The following is a 19,380-nucleotide window of genomic DNA, read 5'->3' as shown; positions in this document are numbered from 1 at the left end:
GGACATATTTTCCCTGCTTAGTTACGGTTTTTAGGCAAGGAGTATGGAAAATATGCTAATTTTGTGACTTGGACAAACTGACCTTCTAGTTCCGCTCAGTACCCACCGCATGGTCCTCCTTGAAAGCAATGGTGTTGATGCAAACGTCAGGTTGCGGGAGAATGGCACACTGGTCACCTTCCACGCTCAGTGATAGAGATAAACAGGCCCTGTAGTCGTCTCGTCTACTCTAGATTGGAGGTTCCAGTCCTCTCTGCTAATACCTCAGCATACACTACGCTGACTGGAAGTGGGCTCCGTGCTAGCATGTTGGCGTACATCACATCAATTGATAGTTGGCCTTAATGGTTACACAATTTTCTGTATTTTTTTTTTTTTTTTTTAAAGCTGCATGAATTGATACGGTTGATGCTAAAAAAGCCCCATAAAAGGCCGAGGTTGTTCACGTTACACACAGGCATTTGATCTATTGTTTAAATACCAATATTGATTAGTGCAGCTTTGGATATGCTTGTACATACCTGTGATGTGGTTAGCCTAGCCTCGCTCAAAGGCTGGACGCAAACTACTGGAAAACTACCCCACTGTCGTTATCTAAAATACACAGAAATCCACACCCGTCTTTAATAGACGTTTTCAAAGCAGTGTGCCGGAGGAATTGTTTGACTAACGCGCAGCACGTCTTCATAGTGGAGCCGCTGGTTTGAGCACCGTCCAAAGTGAAACAAAAACCCAGCTGATACTTTCTTTTTTTTTCTTTTTTTTATCTTCTCTTACAACCAATTAATAAAAGGGAGTTTTTGTAAGGTGTATCTTGTCTGATTTTTCAGAGCTAGGCTAACGTTTTGTCTTGCCGTCAGTCTTAGCACCGAGATGTGTCTTATGTACCAGACTCACTGAAATCAAATGAATGGGTCTTTTCATCTGACTGTGGGCTTGGTGAAAAACGAGCATATTTCTTAATAACGCTGGATGGGTTAGAGCTGCTACAGGTTCTAATTCGCTCACTTTTGAGGCAGGGTTTTGGCGGCATTGCGTACGATCGTGTCTAAAGGGAAATGAAGCGCAGGCACACCTGTTAAAAGCCTCCTCGGTGGCTGCATCCCACTGCCAGCCTGGTCTCACCAAGAACCTCTGTAGTCGAACAATACACGTCTCTCCTTAAAAGCATTCTTGTTTAGGGCTGGGTACCGAATTCGATACTTTTTAGGCACTGACCAAATTTCCTCTTAAGTATAGAGTATCGAAAAATGCCTCGTCGTTCAATACCCAAGGAGTAACTCTCATCGTGAGCCAATAAGCACGCAGCATGCTTCTACCAAGATCTAATAATGCTGCCGATTGGCTGTCTAACGTTACACGTCGTAGAGACACGCAGGAAAAACTCGACGATACACCGAGACAGGGCTCACGTAGTAGGAGCTGCAAAATAAATAAAAAGATTTGTGCTGTAATGTAATTTCTTTTTGTTTTATAAAATTGGTATCAAAAAAGTATTGTATTGTTTTATAGGAAGTCACGGTATTGGTATCAGTACCGGTATCTAAAATCTTTGAACGATACCCAGCCTTAATCTTGTTGCCTTTAAAGGACAATTCCGGCGCAAAACGAACCTAGGGGTTAATAACGGATGTGTACCCACTCTGTCGTTCTCTGGGACATGTTGTCATGCTAATCAAATGCGTTTGTAGCTTGAAAACAAGCTAGCGCAGACCGCTGATTAGCTTACAGTGCTAGTATTCGGGGCACACTGAAAGTAAAAACAAAATCGCTATTTATATCACTAAAAAGGCTCAAAATATCACCACACTTCAACGGTAGCATAATGAGGGTGCTTAAATGTTAATCGAAGCATTGAGAACATTGTAAGTGTACAGACAGTTTATTAAAAAAGATAGTTTAGAAAGACGATAGCTCCCAAGTCGGCGGACGCCTGTATACGAGAAGGCGACTGTCTTCATAACCTATCTTTTTAATAAAAGATATGTGATATTTTGAGCCTTTTTAGTGGTATAAATAGCGATTTTGTTTTTACTTTCCCTGTGCCCCGAATACTAGCGCTGTAAGCTAATCAGCGGTCAGCACTAGCTTGTTTTCAAGCTACAAACGCATTAGATTAGCATGAAAACATGTCCCAGAGAACGACAGAGTGGGTACACATCTGTTATTAACCCCTAGGTTCGTTTTGCGCCGGAATTGTCCTTTAAAGTTGTACACACAAACGCCGAAAGTAGTAGTTGTGTGACTAATGGAGGGGGGGGGGGAAGAGAGAAGTTCAACACGTAAGGTGACCAATGTGACAGTCTGCCAAAACCTTTTGTGTCTTAGTTGAAGCTAGAACTGTGAGCCTGCTGCATCGCCCCATATTTTCATCGAACACCCAGCTTTTTCTTAAATTTTTTTTAGCTGAGAGGACATATCGGCAGCTTCTCCCCCAGCCAGTCATTTGTTGAGCCACAGTCGGGAGGAGGAAGATTCTGCGAACGCACCAGTTAAGGACCTATGACCCAGGTGGCAGCCAGCTGGCTGCCGGAATGAGAGAAGCTGTGCTGGGATTGGCAGCATCCTAGTTTACATCCTTGCTTTTTATTCCCCCCCCCCCCACCTCCCACCCCCAATTCTCCTCCCAACCTCCCTTTTTGAAACTGTGAGACTGTCGCAAAGAGACTTTGATGTCGAGGCGTGGGAGACTGGGCTAGTCCGCCCCCCGCCTCCCTCCTCGTCTGTTCACTATGTATGATCTCCAACATATCATGCCCCCCCCCCCGCCCCCGACCCGACACCTTCGTCCCCCCCTTTTATCAGTCACGGAGAGAAGGACTGACACATGTATGCATCGCTTCCAGTGTCACAACTATTGGACTCGGTTCGTTTGTAATTTACGAGTTAGCAAGTTTTAAGAGAGCTGAGAAAAAAAAGAAAAAAAAAAAAAGTCTCTTTGTAGGATTAACCTTTTTTTTTGTTATCTTTATTTTGTTTTTGTTTTCCTTTACAAAAAAAAAACGATGAAAAAAAAGAGAGCAAATTAAATGTGGTGGAAGTTGTTCCAAAACCATCCTGGAAACCGGTGTTGTAGTACTCCTTAATTTGTCCAGTGGACTGTGTGGACAGACCAGATGTGGTAGCTAACCTATAGCGATCATGTCCTTTTTTTTTTTGTCTTTTGAATCATTGCTCTGTGTGGTCAAATAGTGGCTTACACTTTTATCATGGAGAAGTGTATGTGTCATGTTCTATAACTTCTGTGTTAACCAACCAGTAATAATACCTGGTTCACTGTTCACATCGACTCTTGTGCTCCAGACAGCATCAACACTGCAGTGAGCTTTCACTTTACATTACATTACATTACATTTAGCTGACGCTTTTATCCAAAATATCTTGCTCAGGGACACGTTGGTTGATGTATCGCAGTGGGAATCGAACCCAGGTCTCCCACACCAAAGGCGTGGGTCATATCCACTGCGCCATCACCACCTCAAAACTTCTGCAACGGTCTTAAACACACCCGGTTACAGTGGTGGACTAATTACCCTTATGTCAGTGGAGTCAGGGGTTTCAGCTCAACATGTTATGGACACGACCCATATGAAAGGGTATGTTTTTGTAATTCCTAGGTTTGTGTGTGTAAGTGAATGATCGGAACAACAATCTATGGAATTGGTCCAGTATTAAGCTGTAACCGGCAGCCACAGACCAGGCTGCAATTTAACCCTATGGGGCAAATGTGTATCGTCAGTTTGGTCCACTAAAAGTGCTTTCTTTTTGCCACTGAAGGGCTCAGATTATTATTCTAAGTGTCTGACAACATTATGGAAAGGATCCCTTCAGAGATAGACCTTTAAAACCTCTTTGAGACCTTTCTGTTTAACCAGAAACAGCTCTGAAGTCGCTAGCGCTAAACCCACCAGACTCCATTTAAAAAAAAAACAATACTTTTAGCGTGTATAGAGCCTACATATTTTCACACGTAAATCGGTAAATTATATGTTTATTTCAACCAAAACTAGAGTTGTAATGGTTGGAAAAGTAGAAAGACGACCCAAAACGGCGTTTCGTAGTTTTATTTAGTTTCTGTCGACTTTGAATTTTATGATGCTGTCTGGTGGCTTTAGCGAACGCAATTTCGCGGATGTTTAAAAAAAGGATCTTACTCTTTAACAGAAAGGTCGACCTCCTTAGAAATCCTTTCCATAATGTTGTCAGACACTTAGAATATTAATCTGAGCCTGTCGGAGGCAAAACGAACACTTTTGTGAACGTAAATACAACGGCAGCGATCTCGCTTAATACTGCACCAATGTCAAAGGTTGTTGTTCCCATCAGTCACTTAGACACAAAAACATAGGGAAATAGGATTCAGGTTGAAAACAATTACAATTACCCTTTAACATTTTATTATTAGTCACCCTATAGTGGCCGTAGTTATTATGACATTAAGAAAGACCGAGAAAGTCCGTTAAAGGTGGGCAGGAGGGATGGTGGATGGGTCCAACAAACAGGACTTTCATCCAGGAGAACGGTGATAGTGTTCCGTTTTGAAAATAAAATAAACCAAGAGTTGTATTAAATTTACAGAACAAACCGAACTACGTTACGTTCTCTGTCCCGTGTAATTGGGTCATGTCCGTATGCACAGAAGTGAATATAACCAATGAAAGTTGGGAAACGATATAGAAATTTCTGTAAGTGATCTGTAATTATGGAATTCTCTAGTTTATAAAAACGTCTGGATCAATGGAGGTACATTTCCAGGATAATTGCCTGACATCAGATGTCCCTCGCCGTCCGCTCTCTGTGTTGCTGTTCTCAAACTCTGTTTGCTTCGGGAAAAAGTTTTGAAAAAAAAAAATGGATCGTGCAACAAGGCAGGCCTGCTTGGTTCTTTCGGGGAATGATGGCAAAGCAGGGGGCTTCAACATTTTTTAAGCCAAAGAACCCTTAACTGAGAGAGAGACAGAGCAGGGACCCCCCTACTGCATGTATTGTATAAAATGAAGTTGCATATTAAAGGAACATGCCGACTTATTGGGACTTTAGCTTATACAGCGTATCCCCCAGAGTTAGGTAAGTCCATACATACCCTTCTCATCTGCGTGCGTTTCCTAACTCTGTCTGACGCACCAACAGCTAGCCTAGCTTAGCACAGATCCTGGAGGTAACCGGCTCCATCTAGTCTACTGCTCCCAATGAGTGACAAAATAACGCCAACATTTTCCTATTTACATGTTGTGATTTGTATAGTCACAGCGTGTACAAATAAGGTCACATGAGACACAGCCATCTTCTAACCGTATACATACTGGGAACTATATTCTCAGAAGGCAAAGCACTGCTACATGGGCGGAGTGATTAGCGCAACACCTCAAAAGCACCGTTGTTACTCTCTGCTCCTCACCACGGCGCTTCTCAGGTGCTGCGAGCAAATCACTCCGCCCAAGTAGCAGTGCTTTGCCTTCTGAGATTATAGTTCCCAGTATGTATACGGTTAGAAGATGGCTGTGTCTCATGTGACCTTGTCATTTGTACACACTGTGACTATACAAATCACAACATGTAAATAGGAAAATGTTGGCGTTATTTAGTCACTTATGGCATTTTTTCCATTACATGGTACCTGCTCGACTCTACTCGCCTTTTTTGGTTTTTCCATTATGAAAAAAAGTCCCCGGTTCCTGCCAACAGGTATTCTGTTTAGTACCACCTCCGTCGAGGTTCCGAGCGAGCCAAGGCGATACCAAAAGGTGACGCGAAAACCTGCAGACTGCTGATTGGTCGGAGATTGGTCACTAATCACTGCGTCATCATTGCTAGCGACAGACAGGGGGCTTGTCCTGCCTCCAGCTTCTTTTGAAACAAAACGTGTGGCAAACAGCCACGTGCCGAGAATCAAAAACAAGGGTACTAAATCTGCAATGGAAAAAAAAAGAGGATGGGGCACCGCTGTCGAGCCGGGGCGAGCTGAGTCGAGCAGGTAACACGTAGTGGAAAAACGCCATTATTGGGAGCAGTAGGCTAGATGGAGCCGGTTACCTCCAGGATCTTTGCTAAGCTAGGCTAGCAGTGGGGGCGTCAGAGTTATGACACGCACGGAGATGAGAAAGGTATGTATGGACTTATCTAACTCTGGGGGATACGCTGAATAAGCTAAAGTCTCAATAAGTCGGCGTGTTCCTTTAAACTGGGCCTACAATAACTTGAAGCACGGCCTAAAGCCTTTAACATACCTTTTTTGGCCATAGAATACTAAGCTATTAAAATAATAATTGTTAACATGATTTTATAAATGTTATGTTTTTAATGTTAAACATACATGTGACTGAGTGAATCCTTAGGATGATGACCTGTGGATGGCTACCTTACCTTACCTATAGGCCAGTTCGCCTATCATCAGTGTATTTTCACTAATAGCAATAGAAGCTTGGCGCCATCCTGTGACTGTGATTGGTTTAAAGAAATGCAAACAAACCAGAGCTTATTTTTTTTTTTCTTCTCCTATCCCAGTAACCAGACGGCACTCCACAGCGCTGTGGAGTGCCGTCTGGCAATGCACGACTGATAAAAAACGTTCTCCCCAGACCACCGATGCACGCTCACTCGCTGTGGTAGAGCACTGAAGGCCAGGTGGAAATCTTCTGTACACCCCAGAGAAAGCTCGTCTCATCACAGTGGCCTGCTGTACGCTGCACACTGATGCCATGAAACATGCCATGCGACTTCCAGAGCAGATACCCCCTGTGGAGGAAATGCCAGACGACCCAGTTGGACACGCCTAATGGAGATGGCATCATCGTTTGACTGCTTAGCTCTTGAGGTAGGCTAGCATATAGTTCTGTAAACTTGTGTGTGACTTAAGCATATAAATGAACGTCTAATAGCCTACATACAAGTTCACACAATGCTGATGAAACCTTCAACTGCCATGGAAAGCAATCTGCGACTGTTGGTTCTAAGCATGGGCACGCGGAGGCAATGCAAATAAAAAAATCCTTCACTCCAAAAAAAATAAGAATTTGTATTTTGGCCACATCTAAATTATGTTTGTGAGAAGAAAATGCATTATATAGCCTACTGGTTCTTACTTTATTTTGCACTGAAATGCAAAATAAAACATAACTGTCAGTTAAGCTAACCAATATGGAAGGTCAGTCTGACCGAACAGCATTTTATCAATCAAAAAAGTTAACTGCAATATTTTGAAGACAATCTCATGACTGTATGAGGATAATGAAATCAAAGTGTCCTTTGCTGACTTGATATCTTTTGGAAATTAAGAAGTTGATCTACATGTTCCAGGGTGTTATTGTACTTCCACTTCATTTATTTGTCAGCAAAATTAAGATTTTACATAAAAACATGAGAATATAAAATACCACCACTTGTTAATAAGTAAACCTGAGGTTTCCAAACATTTGGCTTGGAAAAGCTGTATCTAGTTGGATTCCTTTGCCATGTTTTAGATGTAAACTTCTCACATGGTTTCATTAATACATGTTTTAGGCCCAAACGGGTCAAATAATCAAATATTTAAAACAAACAAATCAAAGATTAGAAAACCTTATAGAACCGCTGGAATAAACAACCTAACTGTATATACTGTATAGGAGCTAAAACTAGCTCCCGCTCGAGAGCTACAACATGCGGCTTTAACATTTAACGCTTAAGTATTAACTATCTAATAATGTCATATATGATGAAACATCACAGAAACATTATACTGCCGAATAAGAACTTTCACTTTTGATGGTTAAAGTAGCTGATAATACTTCTGTACTTTAAAATGTAAGTATTTTCACTAGGGCTGCAACCAACAATTATTTTCATTGTCGATTAATCTAGTTGTTGGTCTATAAATTGTCAGAAAATGGTGAAAAATGTCAATCGGTGTCTTCCAAAGCTCAAGATGGCGTTCTCAAATATCTTGTTTTGTCCACAACTCAAAGATATTCACTTTACTCTCACATAGGAGTGAAGAAACTAGAAAATATTCACATTTAACAAGCTGGAATCAGAGAACTTTTACTTTTTTTTTCATAAAAAATATGACTCAAACCGATTCATCAAGTATCAAAATAGCTGGTGAATAATTTAATAGTTAACAACTAATCGATTCATCTTTGCAGCTCTAATTTACACATTGCAGATTAAAGAAGCTACAGCAGCACACTCTCCATCCTACAGCTCACCCAGAGACACTGAGGATTGAGACCCCCAGAGGAACCATAACCCAAACCCAGGATAGAGGGGTTCTGTGAAAGTGGTGCTGAAGGTGTGGAGAAGGATCCGTTTGTCAGAGTAGACTCTGTAGAAGGACAGAAGGCCAGCAGGCCAGTCCACATACACTGCTACTCTGTGAGAGATAGAATGGGGTAGAGGAATGTCTGTCCTTGTGTTATTGTGACAAATCGAGTAACAGTTCACTTCAGAGCACTCCAGACTCCACGACTGCTCGTTTCTTCCGAACCTGCAGTCGTCGCTGTCTCCCCCCCGACGGATCCCGCCGTAAGTCACTGATATGACAGCGTCTCCATTCCAGTTCACCTCCCAGTAACAGCGACCGGTCAGAGCTTCCCTGCACAGCAGCTGATAGCAGTGGTCGAATCTCTGTGGATGGTCAGCGTATGGCTGCTCGTCGTCCACCCAGGTCACCTTCCTGTTGTTGTCCGACAGCTTGAGGTTTCTGTTTACGGTGTTTGTGTCCAGTGTGAGTTCACAGGCATCTGATGGGGGGAAAAAAGCAACCGGTTTATTAACTAAATACTGTGTTGATTTATTTTTTTACATTTTAGCTATCATTTAACATTGTTGTAGGCCTGAAGTCATTCAATTCAATTTTATGTATAGTATCAAATCATAACACAGGTTATCTCGAGACACTTTACAGATAGAGTAGGTCTAGACCACACTCTATAATTTACAAAGCCCCAACAATTACAATAAGTCCCTCAAGAGCAAGCAGTGCGACCAGTGCGACAGTGGCGAGGAAAAACTCCCTCTTGGGAAGAAACCTGGGACAGACCCAGGCTCTTGGTAGGCGGTGTCTGACGGGCCGGTTGGGGATGTGATGAACAGTGGCGATAATAGTCACATTAATAATGGAACAGTTCATTCTTACATTCTACATTTATATAACATTTCAATTAATTAAATCTGTTAGATAAATATAATTTAAATCATCTATTCTTAAACTTGCAAAGACTGGGCCATAAAATTGCAACAAACATTACCATATTAATAAATGCTCATTTAGATCTATTAGTAATTTTAAAAAATCTAATTAAGAGCTGTTCATTTTATTAAAAACTTCATAATGACTATTAGGATTTTTTTCAAACGGAGTGAAATGCAGACATAGAAGCATTTTAATTCCACTTCCAACATGAAGCGCTGAAGGCAACACAGACTACAAGGTATTGAAATTGGGTAATAAATGACAACGCCTTTTTTCGATACTCGATACTTAATATGTAATTCGGTTGGTGCCCAAAAAGTATTGAATTCAGTACCCAGCCCTAGTAATAATAACATCTACTGGTAAAGGGAGGTTTAGCCAATTCACCATCAACTGCTAAGCACTCTGGATCTTGTTCAGTAAAATATTGAAACAGTAACCTCATCTCATATTGTACTTCCAGCACCAGGAAGGATCTATTTTTGTACAAACACAATCTTATGCCATCATATAATCTTTCATTTTAAAATGCAACAGTTGATTAAAAAGTCAACACAATGTAGTTTTTACACTTACACTTCCTGACACCAGGTGTCAGCCTCTGCTCTCCGCAATCATCCATCCTGGAGGAAGAAACAAAGAAGCTTCCTCATCAGTAATCTTCATAAACTCGTGTGTATGTATTTCATGCACATTTAATGTTAGTGTATATACTTAATGGCTCTGACAATTATGTAAGGTAATTATGTAAAACCTGTCTCTAGTGTCCTGTCTTAATAAATGAAAGTTATAATCCTTTTCCATCCTAGTTGATTTGCCGGCACCTGTGTTTACTGGTGGTAACATTACACTTGTTGAACAGCTACTTACACAGCTAATACAGCAGAGACCTAAATTTAAAACGGATGCAATGTCTATTTGTGTGCTATTTGTCATTGTGGTGTGTTGTCTGCCCATACCTGAGTGTGTCCAGTCTCCACTTTGGATTATTGAGTCCAGCAGAAAGCAGCTTCACGCCTGAGTCTCCTGGATGATTGTAGCTCAGATCCAGCTCTCTCAGATGGGAGGGGTTGGATCTCAGCGCTGAGGTCAGAGAGGCACAGCCTTCCTCTGTGACCTGACAACCTGACAGTCTACACACACACACACACACACACACACACACACTTTGTCGTCTGTTGTCCATACCTGAGCGTGTCCAATCGCCACTTTGGATGTAATGAACAAATTGTTGAATACTGACCTCAGAGTTTCCAATCTACAGTACTGACTCTTCAGTCCAGGAGAGAGCAGCTTCACTCCAGAATCCTGCAGCTCATTGTTACTCAGGTCCAGCTCTCTCAGGCTGGAGGACTGCGAGCTGAGAACTGAGGCAAGAACTTCACAGCTTCTCCCTGATGCTTCACATTCACTCAGGCTGAGGAACAATTTCAGTCAGCCAAGTCATATTTTTAGAAAGAAAACTAACTGTCTTACTCTTAATTTCCACTGGTTGCGGAACGGCTCCGTCAATACCCACCAGTTCCGGATTTGTTGCGGAACGGCTGCGGCCATGACTGACAGCTGAAGTCACGAGGACCCACAAGATCTCGCGAATTCACAAAACCAACAACAGTTTGTTTCCATCCAGATGAGTAGAAGGGAAACAACTCTGTGCTGTGTTTTCAAGGTGTAGTGCAGGGATATATGATCCGCTGTGAGCACGGTGTATTTTATTTTGAAAATTAATCGGATGTTTTATCTTGTTTCTGTGCTCGACTTCCTGTCCCGCACAATCTGAATTGTGCTGAATTGCTGCGGAGCTCTCCAGTGTCCGGTAAAAATACATGCTCTGCGTATTGCTGGAGCAGTGCAAATACACACATTGACTTTAAGGATTATTTTTTGGGGCTTTTCCCTTTATTATAGTGACAGTGGATAAACATGAAAGGGAGAGAGAGAGATGGAGGATGACATGCAGCAAAGGACCGCAGGTCGGATTCGAACCCGGGTCGCTGCAAAGGTCTCAGCCTACATGGGACGAGCGCTCTTACTGGGTGAGCTGGAGGCCGCCTCACACGTTGACTTTAATGGAAACCTATTGACTCCGCCGCTGTTCCACAGCTGTTCCGCAACCAGTGGAAATTGGGCATAAGACAGCCAATCAACAGCATTATTAGATCTTGGTGGAAGCATGCTGCATGCTGATTGGCTCACTGACACATATTTACTCCTCAGGTATTGAAATTGGGTATTAAATGATGAGGACTTTTTCCGATACTCAATATTTAAAGCTCCCATGACATGGTGCTCTTTGGATGCTTTTATATAGACCTTAGTGGTCCCCTAATACTGTATCTGAAGTCTCTTTCCCGAAATTCAGCCTTGGTGCAGAATTTCAGCCAATCAGCAACAATGAGCTTACCTTAGTATGTGCCATTTCTGTGTCTGTAGCTATTGAGGAGGAGAGAGGGGTGGGCAAGGTGGAGGGTGGGGGTGTGGCTTGTTTGAAAGCCATGAGCTTATGACCTCATAAGGAGCAAGATTCCAGATTGGCCCATCTGAGCTTTCATTTTCAAAGGCAGAGCAGGATACACAGGGCTCGGTTTACACCTATCACCATTTCTAGCCACTGGGGGACTATAGGCAGGCTGGGGGAACGCATATTAATGTTAAAAAACCTCATAAAGTGAAATTTTCATGCCATGGGACCTTTAATATGTAATTCGGTTGGTGCCCAAAAAGACTTGAATTCAAGACCCAGCCCTAGTAATAATAAAATCTACTGGTAAAGTGAGGTTTAGCCAATTCACCATCAACTGCTAAGCGCTCAGGATCTTGTTCAGTAAAATATTGAAACAGTAGCCTCATCTCATATTGTACTTTCAGGGCCAGGAAGGGGGTTACATTAATTAAACCTAACCAAGTAGTTTTGTGTGAATTCACAACTTAAGCCATGTGTTCCCTGTGCGACTGTAGTGGAGTGTCACAGTTTGACGCAGGGCTACCCAGTGCGTTGACAAGTGACAAAGTGTCAGTATGTGAGGCCTTGGGATGAGAACGTATCCAGAAGAGTTGTATCATTAAAGAATGAATTGAGCAGCCAGGAAGTTTTTGAATTTAGTGTTAACTATATACTATAAATAGATAGATAGATAGATAGATAGATAGATAGATAGATAGATAGATAGATAGATTCTGACCTGAGAGTCTCCAGTCTACAGTGTGGACTCGCCAGTCCAACAGAGAGCAGCTTCACTCCAGAATCCTGCAGCCCGTTGTTACTCAGGTCCAGCTCTCTCAGACTTGAGGACTGCGAGCTGAGAACTGAGGCCAGAGCTTCACAGCTTCTCTCTGACAGATGACAGCCGCTTAGCCTGAAGTGATATAGACAAACATTTACAGTTTCTATCGTCCACAGTGTAAAAGCAGCACAATGTATTGCTTATTGGTTTTTAGGTTGTTTTAACAACAGACACTGCTTTAAAAAAGGCAAATAATGCGATTCTGCACTCGGAAACAAACTGGGAATGATCTTCTTCTCTGTGTGTACTACGGCTGCTAAGTCAGAAAAGTGTCTAGTCGAGCAAAGTATGTAAATTAGGTGCTCGATGCAACGCACCCAGAGGGCATTTATAAGAGGCCTGAGGCTACATCCCCAATAATATGTTTAACCGCATAACTTTTGCTATGTTTACGCCTGGCGTCCACACTACTCTGGCTTTTACCAAGCCCCTAAAACATTTAGAAACACTGCTTTAGTTTGAAAACTCCAGGGTTGCGTTTTCGTCTGGACGGGCAAAAACGGAGACCTTTGGAAAAGATGACGCAGACACCCATGTTCCCTTCCTTATTGGGTCTTATTTAGCATGCCTGGCAGCTGGATTTTTGCAGTAGCACGAGATACGGGACAATCGCAGGATCACATATCGCACGAAAATCGATCTTGTCAGGCTTCAAGTAATGCGTTTGTGTCCTGAACAACAGCGGCCCAAACCAATCAGCGTCCGGTGAGGAGCTAATAGCAGCCACGGGTGTGGTTTAGGTGTGTGTATTGGTCGCGACTGTTAATTCAAAACAACAATGGCGGACGTGACAGTGCCTGCCCTTTTTTTAAACAGTTTCCAATGACGGCTTCTTAGATGGTTCTGTGTAACAAACAAACTGGCTAATAAGGTTAGGTCCTATAAGTCCCGACGTCTCCTTCCGTGATTTGCCACACCCTATCACGTGACTCATTTTCGGAAGGAAACAAACATCAGCCTTGACTGCCAGTGGTTAATTCAACATGGATAACGAATTACAGCCACTTGTTGTCGATGCTAGCAGCTGTTGTGCAGTTACATTCTGCATTTTATAATGCTACAACTGCCTACATGCAAGAGGTAAGCTATTATTCGAGCGTTTTGCGTCAATTCCCATGTTCAGCAGAGTTATTGCATCGTATGCTTTTACAGACGTGTTAAGGCTCAATTGAGCCTGGATAATGCTTATGCTAATGTCCCACAGACATACATGGAATCGTGACAAGGAAATGTTTGGATTTTCTTTGTTATACTCAAGAGCCTACGTTTACACCCTCTGATGAAAACATTTACGTCACGCGGACCCTTGCCGACCCAGACAGTATAATTTGTTTCGGCTTTAGTATGGACGGAGTTTAGTTCTGAAACAGTGCTCATGAGGATGGAGATCGTTTTGGTTTTAAAACGTCACTTAGAAAATATAGCAGTGTGGATGTAGCCTGAGATTGCCTACTACTTAGTATATATGTATGAACAGCATTATCCCCTTTTGTATGATTCATACAATTTGGTTTGGTTGGTGATTCTGCCTGGGCTTTTACCCCACCTTTTGAGTGTGTTGGACGACACTTTGTAGAACTAGTTTGTTTGAAACATACTGAGCCCTTAAGAATCTCTTTAAGTACAACTAGGTATATTTAGAATGGTTTGTATGTATAGTTATCAGTGCACCTACAGAGCTTTGTTTGAGGCTTTGATGACTGGCAGCAGCCTCAGAAGACCTTCCTCTGAAGCGGAGTACTTCTTCAGGTCAAACACATCCAAGTCTTTTTCTGATGACAGTAAGATGAAGGCCAGAGCTGACCACTGAGCCGGAGACAGTTTGTCTGTGGAGAGACTTCCTGAACTCAGGTACTGTTGGATTTCCTCCACTAGAGAATTACCATTGAGCTCGTTCAGACAGTGGAACAGGTTGATGCACCTCTCTGGAGATGGAATCTCACTGATCTTCTTCTTGATGTACTCAACTGTTTCTTTATGGGTCTCTGAGCTACTTCTTTTCTTTTTAAGCAGGCCTTGTAGGTGAGTGCGTTTTGTTTGCTGTGAAAGACCCAGGAGGAAGCGCAGGAACAAATCCAGGTGTCCATTTGGACTCTGTAAGGCCTTGTCAATGGCATACCTGTGGACCTCTGCTGTAGATGCGCGGGTGAAATATAACCCCAGTCTTTTAATGGTTCCCTCTGTCTCAGGCATTACATTTTTGTTGCCATTAATGAGTGACATCTCCACATAAAGAGCAGCCAGAAACTCCTGAACACTCAGATGGACAAAGCTAAAGAGCTTGTCCTCATCCTTCCTCCTCCCATGCTCTTGTTTAAAGATCTCTGTGAACACTCCCAAATACATCGAGGCTCTACTGACATCAATGCCACTCTCTCTTAGGTCTTTCTCATAGAAGATCAGGCGGCCTTTTTCCAGTTGATGATAGGCTAATTTTGCTAATGACTGAATGTACAGAATTGTTTGGCCACACTTCTTTTTTGTCTGATCAATCTGAAACTCCAAGAACTCTGTGTACATCTCAGTCAGGGTCTTGGGTAACTCGCCATTTTCATCTGCTCTCAACACATTGTCCAGAACTGAAGCGGTGATCCAGCAGAAGACTGGGATGCGGCACATGATGTGGAGGCTTCGTGATGTCTTGATGTGGGAGAGGATTCTGCCGGCCTGCTCCTCCTCTCTGATCCTCTTCCTGAAGTACTCTTCCTTCTGTGGGTCGGTGAACCCTCGGACCTCCGTCACCATGTCAACTAAGTCAGAATGGATCTGATTGGCTGCTGCAGGTCGAGTGGTTATCCAGAGGCGAGCAGAAGGAAGCAGATTCTTCCTGATGAGGTTCGTCAGCAGCACATCCACTGAGTTTGGCATTGTCACATCAAAGTCGACTGCCGATGTTTCACCGGTGGAGCAGTCCAGTTGAAGACGGCTCTCATCCAGTCCATCCAAAACAAACAGAAGTTTGAATTCACTCTTGTCGTAGTTGGTGTTTCCTGAAGCCTGTAGTTTTGTAAAGATGTCATTGAGAGCCTCACGCTTGATGTCTTTGCTCTCCCTGATACATTTGTGAATGAGCACTGCCAAACTAAACTCTTCTCCCTTCAGTAAATTCAGCTGGCGGAAGGTAAAAAGGAATAGAAGGTGCACATCTTGATTGGCTCTTCCTTTAGCCCAGTCCAACACAAACTTGCGCACTAGGAATGTTTTGCCAATTCCTGCAGTTCCATTGGTCAGCACTGTTCTTATGGGTCTGTATTTCCCAGAGGGAGGTTTGAATATGTCGCTGGAGTTAATTGGTTTCTCTGTTCCTGCTTGCTTCCCTGCCAGCTCAATCTGAATGACCTCATGCTGTGTGTTGATGTGTACGTCACCCCCGACCATAATGTACAACTTGGTGTAGATATCATCCAGAGGTTGCTCATCCTTCTTTTGTGCCCACCCTTCTTGTGCACATAAAAACTTGTCTTCGAGGTTTGATTGGAACTTCTGTTGGTAATATGTGATTGGTTGTAGTGATTCTGACGCTGGCAATGTCACATCTGTATGGAACAAAGTAACATGAAAAATAGTATTAGTATCGGTATCATGAAGCCATTTTCTGACTTTGTGATGATGGGTTACTTTTTGAAGGGAGCCAACAAAGTTGGAGAGTATTGTAAGTCTGGTGACCAAAGCAAACTATTATCAGGATAAATAGCACATTTAGAACATTTAAGTCCAGTCACCCTGCAGCCTGGCGGCTCCATTGGACTTTGTGCGACTTGGGGGTGAAGTAGCATTTTTCTTTTTCTTTTTATACTCTTATTTTTTATTTTTAATGCATTAACATGTTATAAAATACAGGGGAAAAAAGGTTCATGGGACAGGCAAACACACAAAAGAACAGGGTAGGTCAACATCAATTTGATTAAATCAAAAGTCAAAGCATAAGTCCAAGATCTGTTTGCTGATGTCCTCGGTATACAGTAGGGGGGTGGTGGGGTGCTATTGCATTCTTTTTCCAAAGATTTAAAAAAAAATGTCCTCAAACTTCTGCTCTTATTATGTACCGCATATGCTTATATACACACACAAACAAGCATATACATATTCCCATTTACAAACATTTGTCCAGTATTACATATCTACATATTTACATACAGACTACTACATTTGCATGTAAATACATCCACAATTTCTTACGTACACATGTATCCATATTGATCCTAATTATATGTTGACATGTCAGGGCACTACTTTATTGAAATGGACTATCCATTTCCTCCAGTAATTATTACATTTGTCCATTTGGTTCAGGGAGAAAGTTAGTTTTTCCATATTATGTATTTCTTTTAAAATTCCAATACATTTCCCTCTAGTTGGGGGCTCTTTAATTAGCCATTTTCTAGTTACAGCTTTCTTACCAGCTGCCAACATAATTTTTTATCAAGTGCCTATCACTAGAATTGATTATGGATGGGAGATTGTCCAGAAATCATGTTTAATGTCAAAGCCCATTATTAAGTTAATCTTTTCCACTATTTCTAAACTTATATTGCTGGGGTAGCAATATAAGTTTAAAAAAACTAGATCTGTTAAAGGCAAATCGTTGCAGTGTCAAATATAAATATTCCCACTGGACAGAATCAAATACCTTTTCGGCATCAAGGTGGAGAACTACGGATTTATCCTTTTGCTCATATGCTCCATTAAGTGTAAAGCCCGTCTTACGTTATCTTGTGTTTGTCTGTTCTTAAGGAACCCCGTTTGGTCGTCATCTATTATGTCTGGAATTATGTATTCTAGTCTTTTTGCAATGATTGAGGTGTAAAGACTGTAGTCCAAATTTAGAATCGATATTGGTCCGTACGAACTGCACTTGGATTTATCTTCACCCATCTTTGGAATTACTAAGATTATTGTTTGTTTCAGTTTGCTTTCACACTGCACTCTGCCAAACACACCAAACACTGTAAACACGCGGTTCAAACAATGGCTTGTTTATTGGACAGAATATCCGAAACTCGCCGACACTTCTGGTCTCAGAAATAATGGAGCAGCACCAAATTTCTTTCAAATGTCTTGGGTTTTCTGGTTCTGCTTTAGTGTTTCTAATATTTTAGAAGAAGGTGAACATTGTGAGCAGCTGACAGACAACAAGTTGAGGAGAGGAAGGGCCCTGATGAGAGAGAGATGATGATGATGTGTTGTCACGCAGACGATAAGCGATGTGTGGTCATAATAGCTTATGGATCTGAAAGTCATCATCCATTAAATCATATATAAGTGTGTAAACTGTGTGCATGGTTGAAATTGCAGTCTAGTAAATGCTCTGTTTTTGGTTCACTTCCTGTATTTGGGTTGGATCGTGTTCTCACCTAAAGTGAACTGAACTCTAGTTCACTTGGAAGCGAACCGAGACCACGGTTTTCTAAGGGCGTTTTCACACCAACAGCCTTTAGTTCGGTTGAATCGAGCTAGAGTTCATTTGCCCCGCTGGTGCGGTTCGTTTGGGCAGTTGAGAACGCGGCAATCGAACTTTGGTGCGCACCACAAGCGGAGCAAACAAGCTTACCGAGACCTGCTTGAAGAGGTGGTCTCGGTACGCTTTCAGTCGAACTCTGGAGCGGTTCATTTGTGGTGAGAACGTGATCTGTACTTGAACTGCACCAACTATATATACTCTCACTTGGATTTTTCCAGGTGTGAAACCAAACCAAACCAAACCGACCGAGGGCAAATCTCTCCAAGTTTACTAACTCACCAACTAATTCGGACCAAAGCAAACCAACTACGGGTGTGAAAACGCCCTAAAGGACCAGAGGTAGTTTGGTCCGCACCAGAGTTCGGATGAAGTTTCACACCAGCCCAAACGAACTGAACTATCCCACCAAACGCTCAAGGGTTTCGTTTTAAACGGACCAAACGAGGTAGGTGTGAAAGCAACCTAAGTTTTCAGTTAGACTTCAAAACAGACATGAAAAAGGCTAATGAGAGAACAGCTTTATGTAACATTGTTGTCAGCTGCTTTAACTAATTGAGTTTCATTTTAATTTGTACCTTTCCTTGGTAAATTCTGTGCCAGATCTCTCATGTTGAGCTTCTCTAAAACCACGAGGGCCTCTGTCAGAGCTCCTGGAAGGCCGTAGGTCCGCACCATCGCATCCACCGTTTCCCACCTTTTTGCTCCATCCAGATGACACACTTTGATGCCATTCTGACACAGGTGCCATTTGAAGTTCTCAAAATCCTCTTCTTTCAAATCCTGCAGAGTGTTAAAGAGGTCCTCTTTTGTCATTGTTCACCAATGTGACAGCTGTGGACGTAAAATGCAGTATTTAGACCTCTTCACTCACAATCATTTTAATATGGATTAATATGGTACTTTCTTGGCAATTAGTTCTACACACAATAACCAATAATGAGAAACTCCACTCATAATACCCACTGCTATAATTATGAGTCATATTTCTATATTTAATATAGTTAGGTATTATTGTCGTTGCTGTGAATCTCTCTACCTTAACCCCTCTCTAGTCGAGCCAGGTTCTGTTCGAGCCTTCTGGCTGTTAAAACCCATTGGTTTTTGGACTGCCGTTTTGAAGCTTCGAGTTTAGAAATTTGGCGCTCACCATCTTGTTTTTTTTAAAACCGGACGTGATGATTTTTTTGATGAGAGGGTGGAGCTGGGGATGATGATGCCGAGCCAGTGTTGTTTATGGTTGCAATGGCGCTGCGCTAATTTTAAAACGCTAAAGAGGGGAACTTGCAGACTTTCAGCCCTTCTGAAGCAAGGCATCCAGTGGAGGTTTACCGACGGGTAAATGTGGACCTCTGGGTACTGGTGCCATTCATCTGCATGTACCGTAGTACAGAAAATCAGCAAACTTTCCGTTAAGTTACCAGCTAACGCTAGCAGTAGCTAGCTAGCTTGGTTGGCAGAACGCT

General features: G+C 42.3%; 1 protein-coding gene across 1 annotated transcript; it reads right to left on the bottom strand.

Moving 5' to 3' along the window:
* Window positions 1-8,170: 8,170 nt before the first annotated feature.
* LOC120575043 (NACHT, LRR and PYD domains-containing protein 12-like) lies at window positions 8,171-18,572 on the bottom strand. The gene is made up of 7 exons (XM_039825633.1): window positions 18,493-18,572; window positions 14,132-15,992; window positions 12,355-12,528; window positions 10,416-10,589; window positions 10,132-10,305; window positions 9,749-9,795; window positions 8,171-8,720 (listed from the first exon to the last, which is right to left on the bottom strand). The coding sequence occupies exons 1-7, from the start codon at window positions 18,524-18,526 to the stop codon at window positions 8,176-8,178; spliced, it is 3,009 nt and encodes a 1,002-aa protein (XP_039681567.1). The 5' UTR covers window positions 18,527-18,572; the 3' UTR covers window positions 8,171-8,175.
* Between the last annotated feature and the right edge of the window lie 808 nt (window positions 18,573-19,380).

This window comes from Perca fluviatilis, chromosome 15 (assembly GCF_010015445.1).
Source record: "Perca fluviatilis chromosome 15, GENO_Pfluv_1.0, whole genome shotgun sequence".
Taxonomy (NCBI): Eukaryota; Metazoa; Chordata; class Actinopteri; order Perciformes; family Percidae; genus Perca; species Perca fluviatilis.
This window is presented reverse-complemented; position numbering and strand designations above follow the sequence as displayed.

What these genes read in the sequence shown, in the direction of transcription:
- LOC120575043 (XM_039825633.1), bottom strand. Translation starts at nt 18,526, where the DNA reads ATGAGAGATCTGGCACAGAATTTACCAAGGAAAG. An exon ending in TGTAGATTGGAAACTCTGAG is followed by an intron (nt 10,306 to 10,415) that starts GTCAGTATTCAA and finishes GTGTGTGTGTAG; the next exon opens with ACTGTCAGGTTGTCAGGTCA. An exon ending in TGGAGACTGGACACACTCAG is followed by an intron (nt 9,796 to 10,131) that starts GTATGGGCAGAC and finishes TTCTTCCTCCAG; the next exon opens with GATGGATGATTGCGGAGAGC.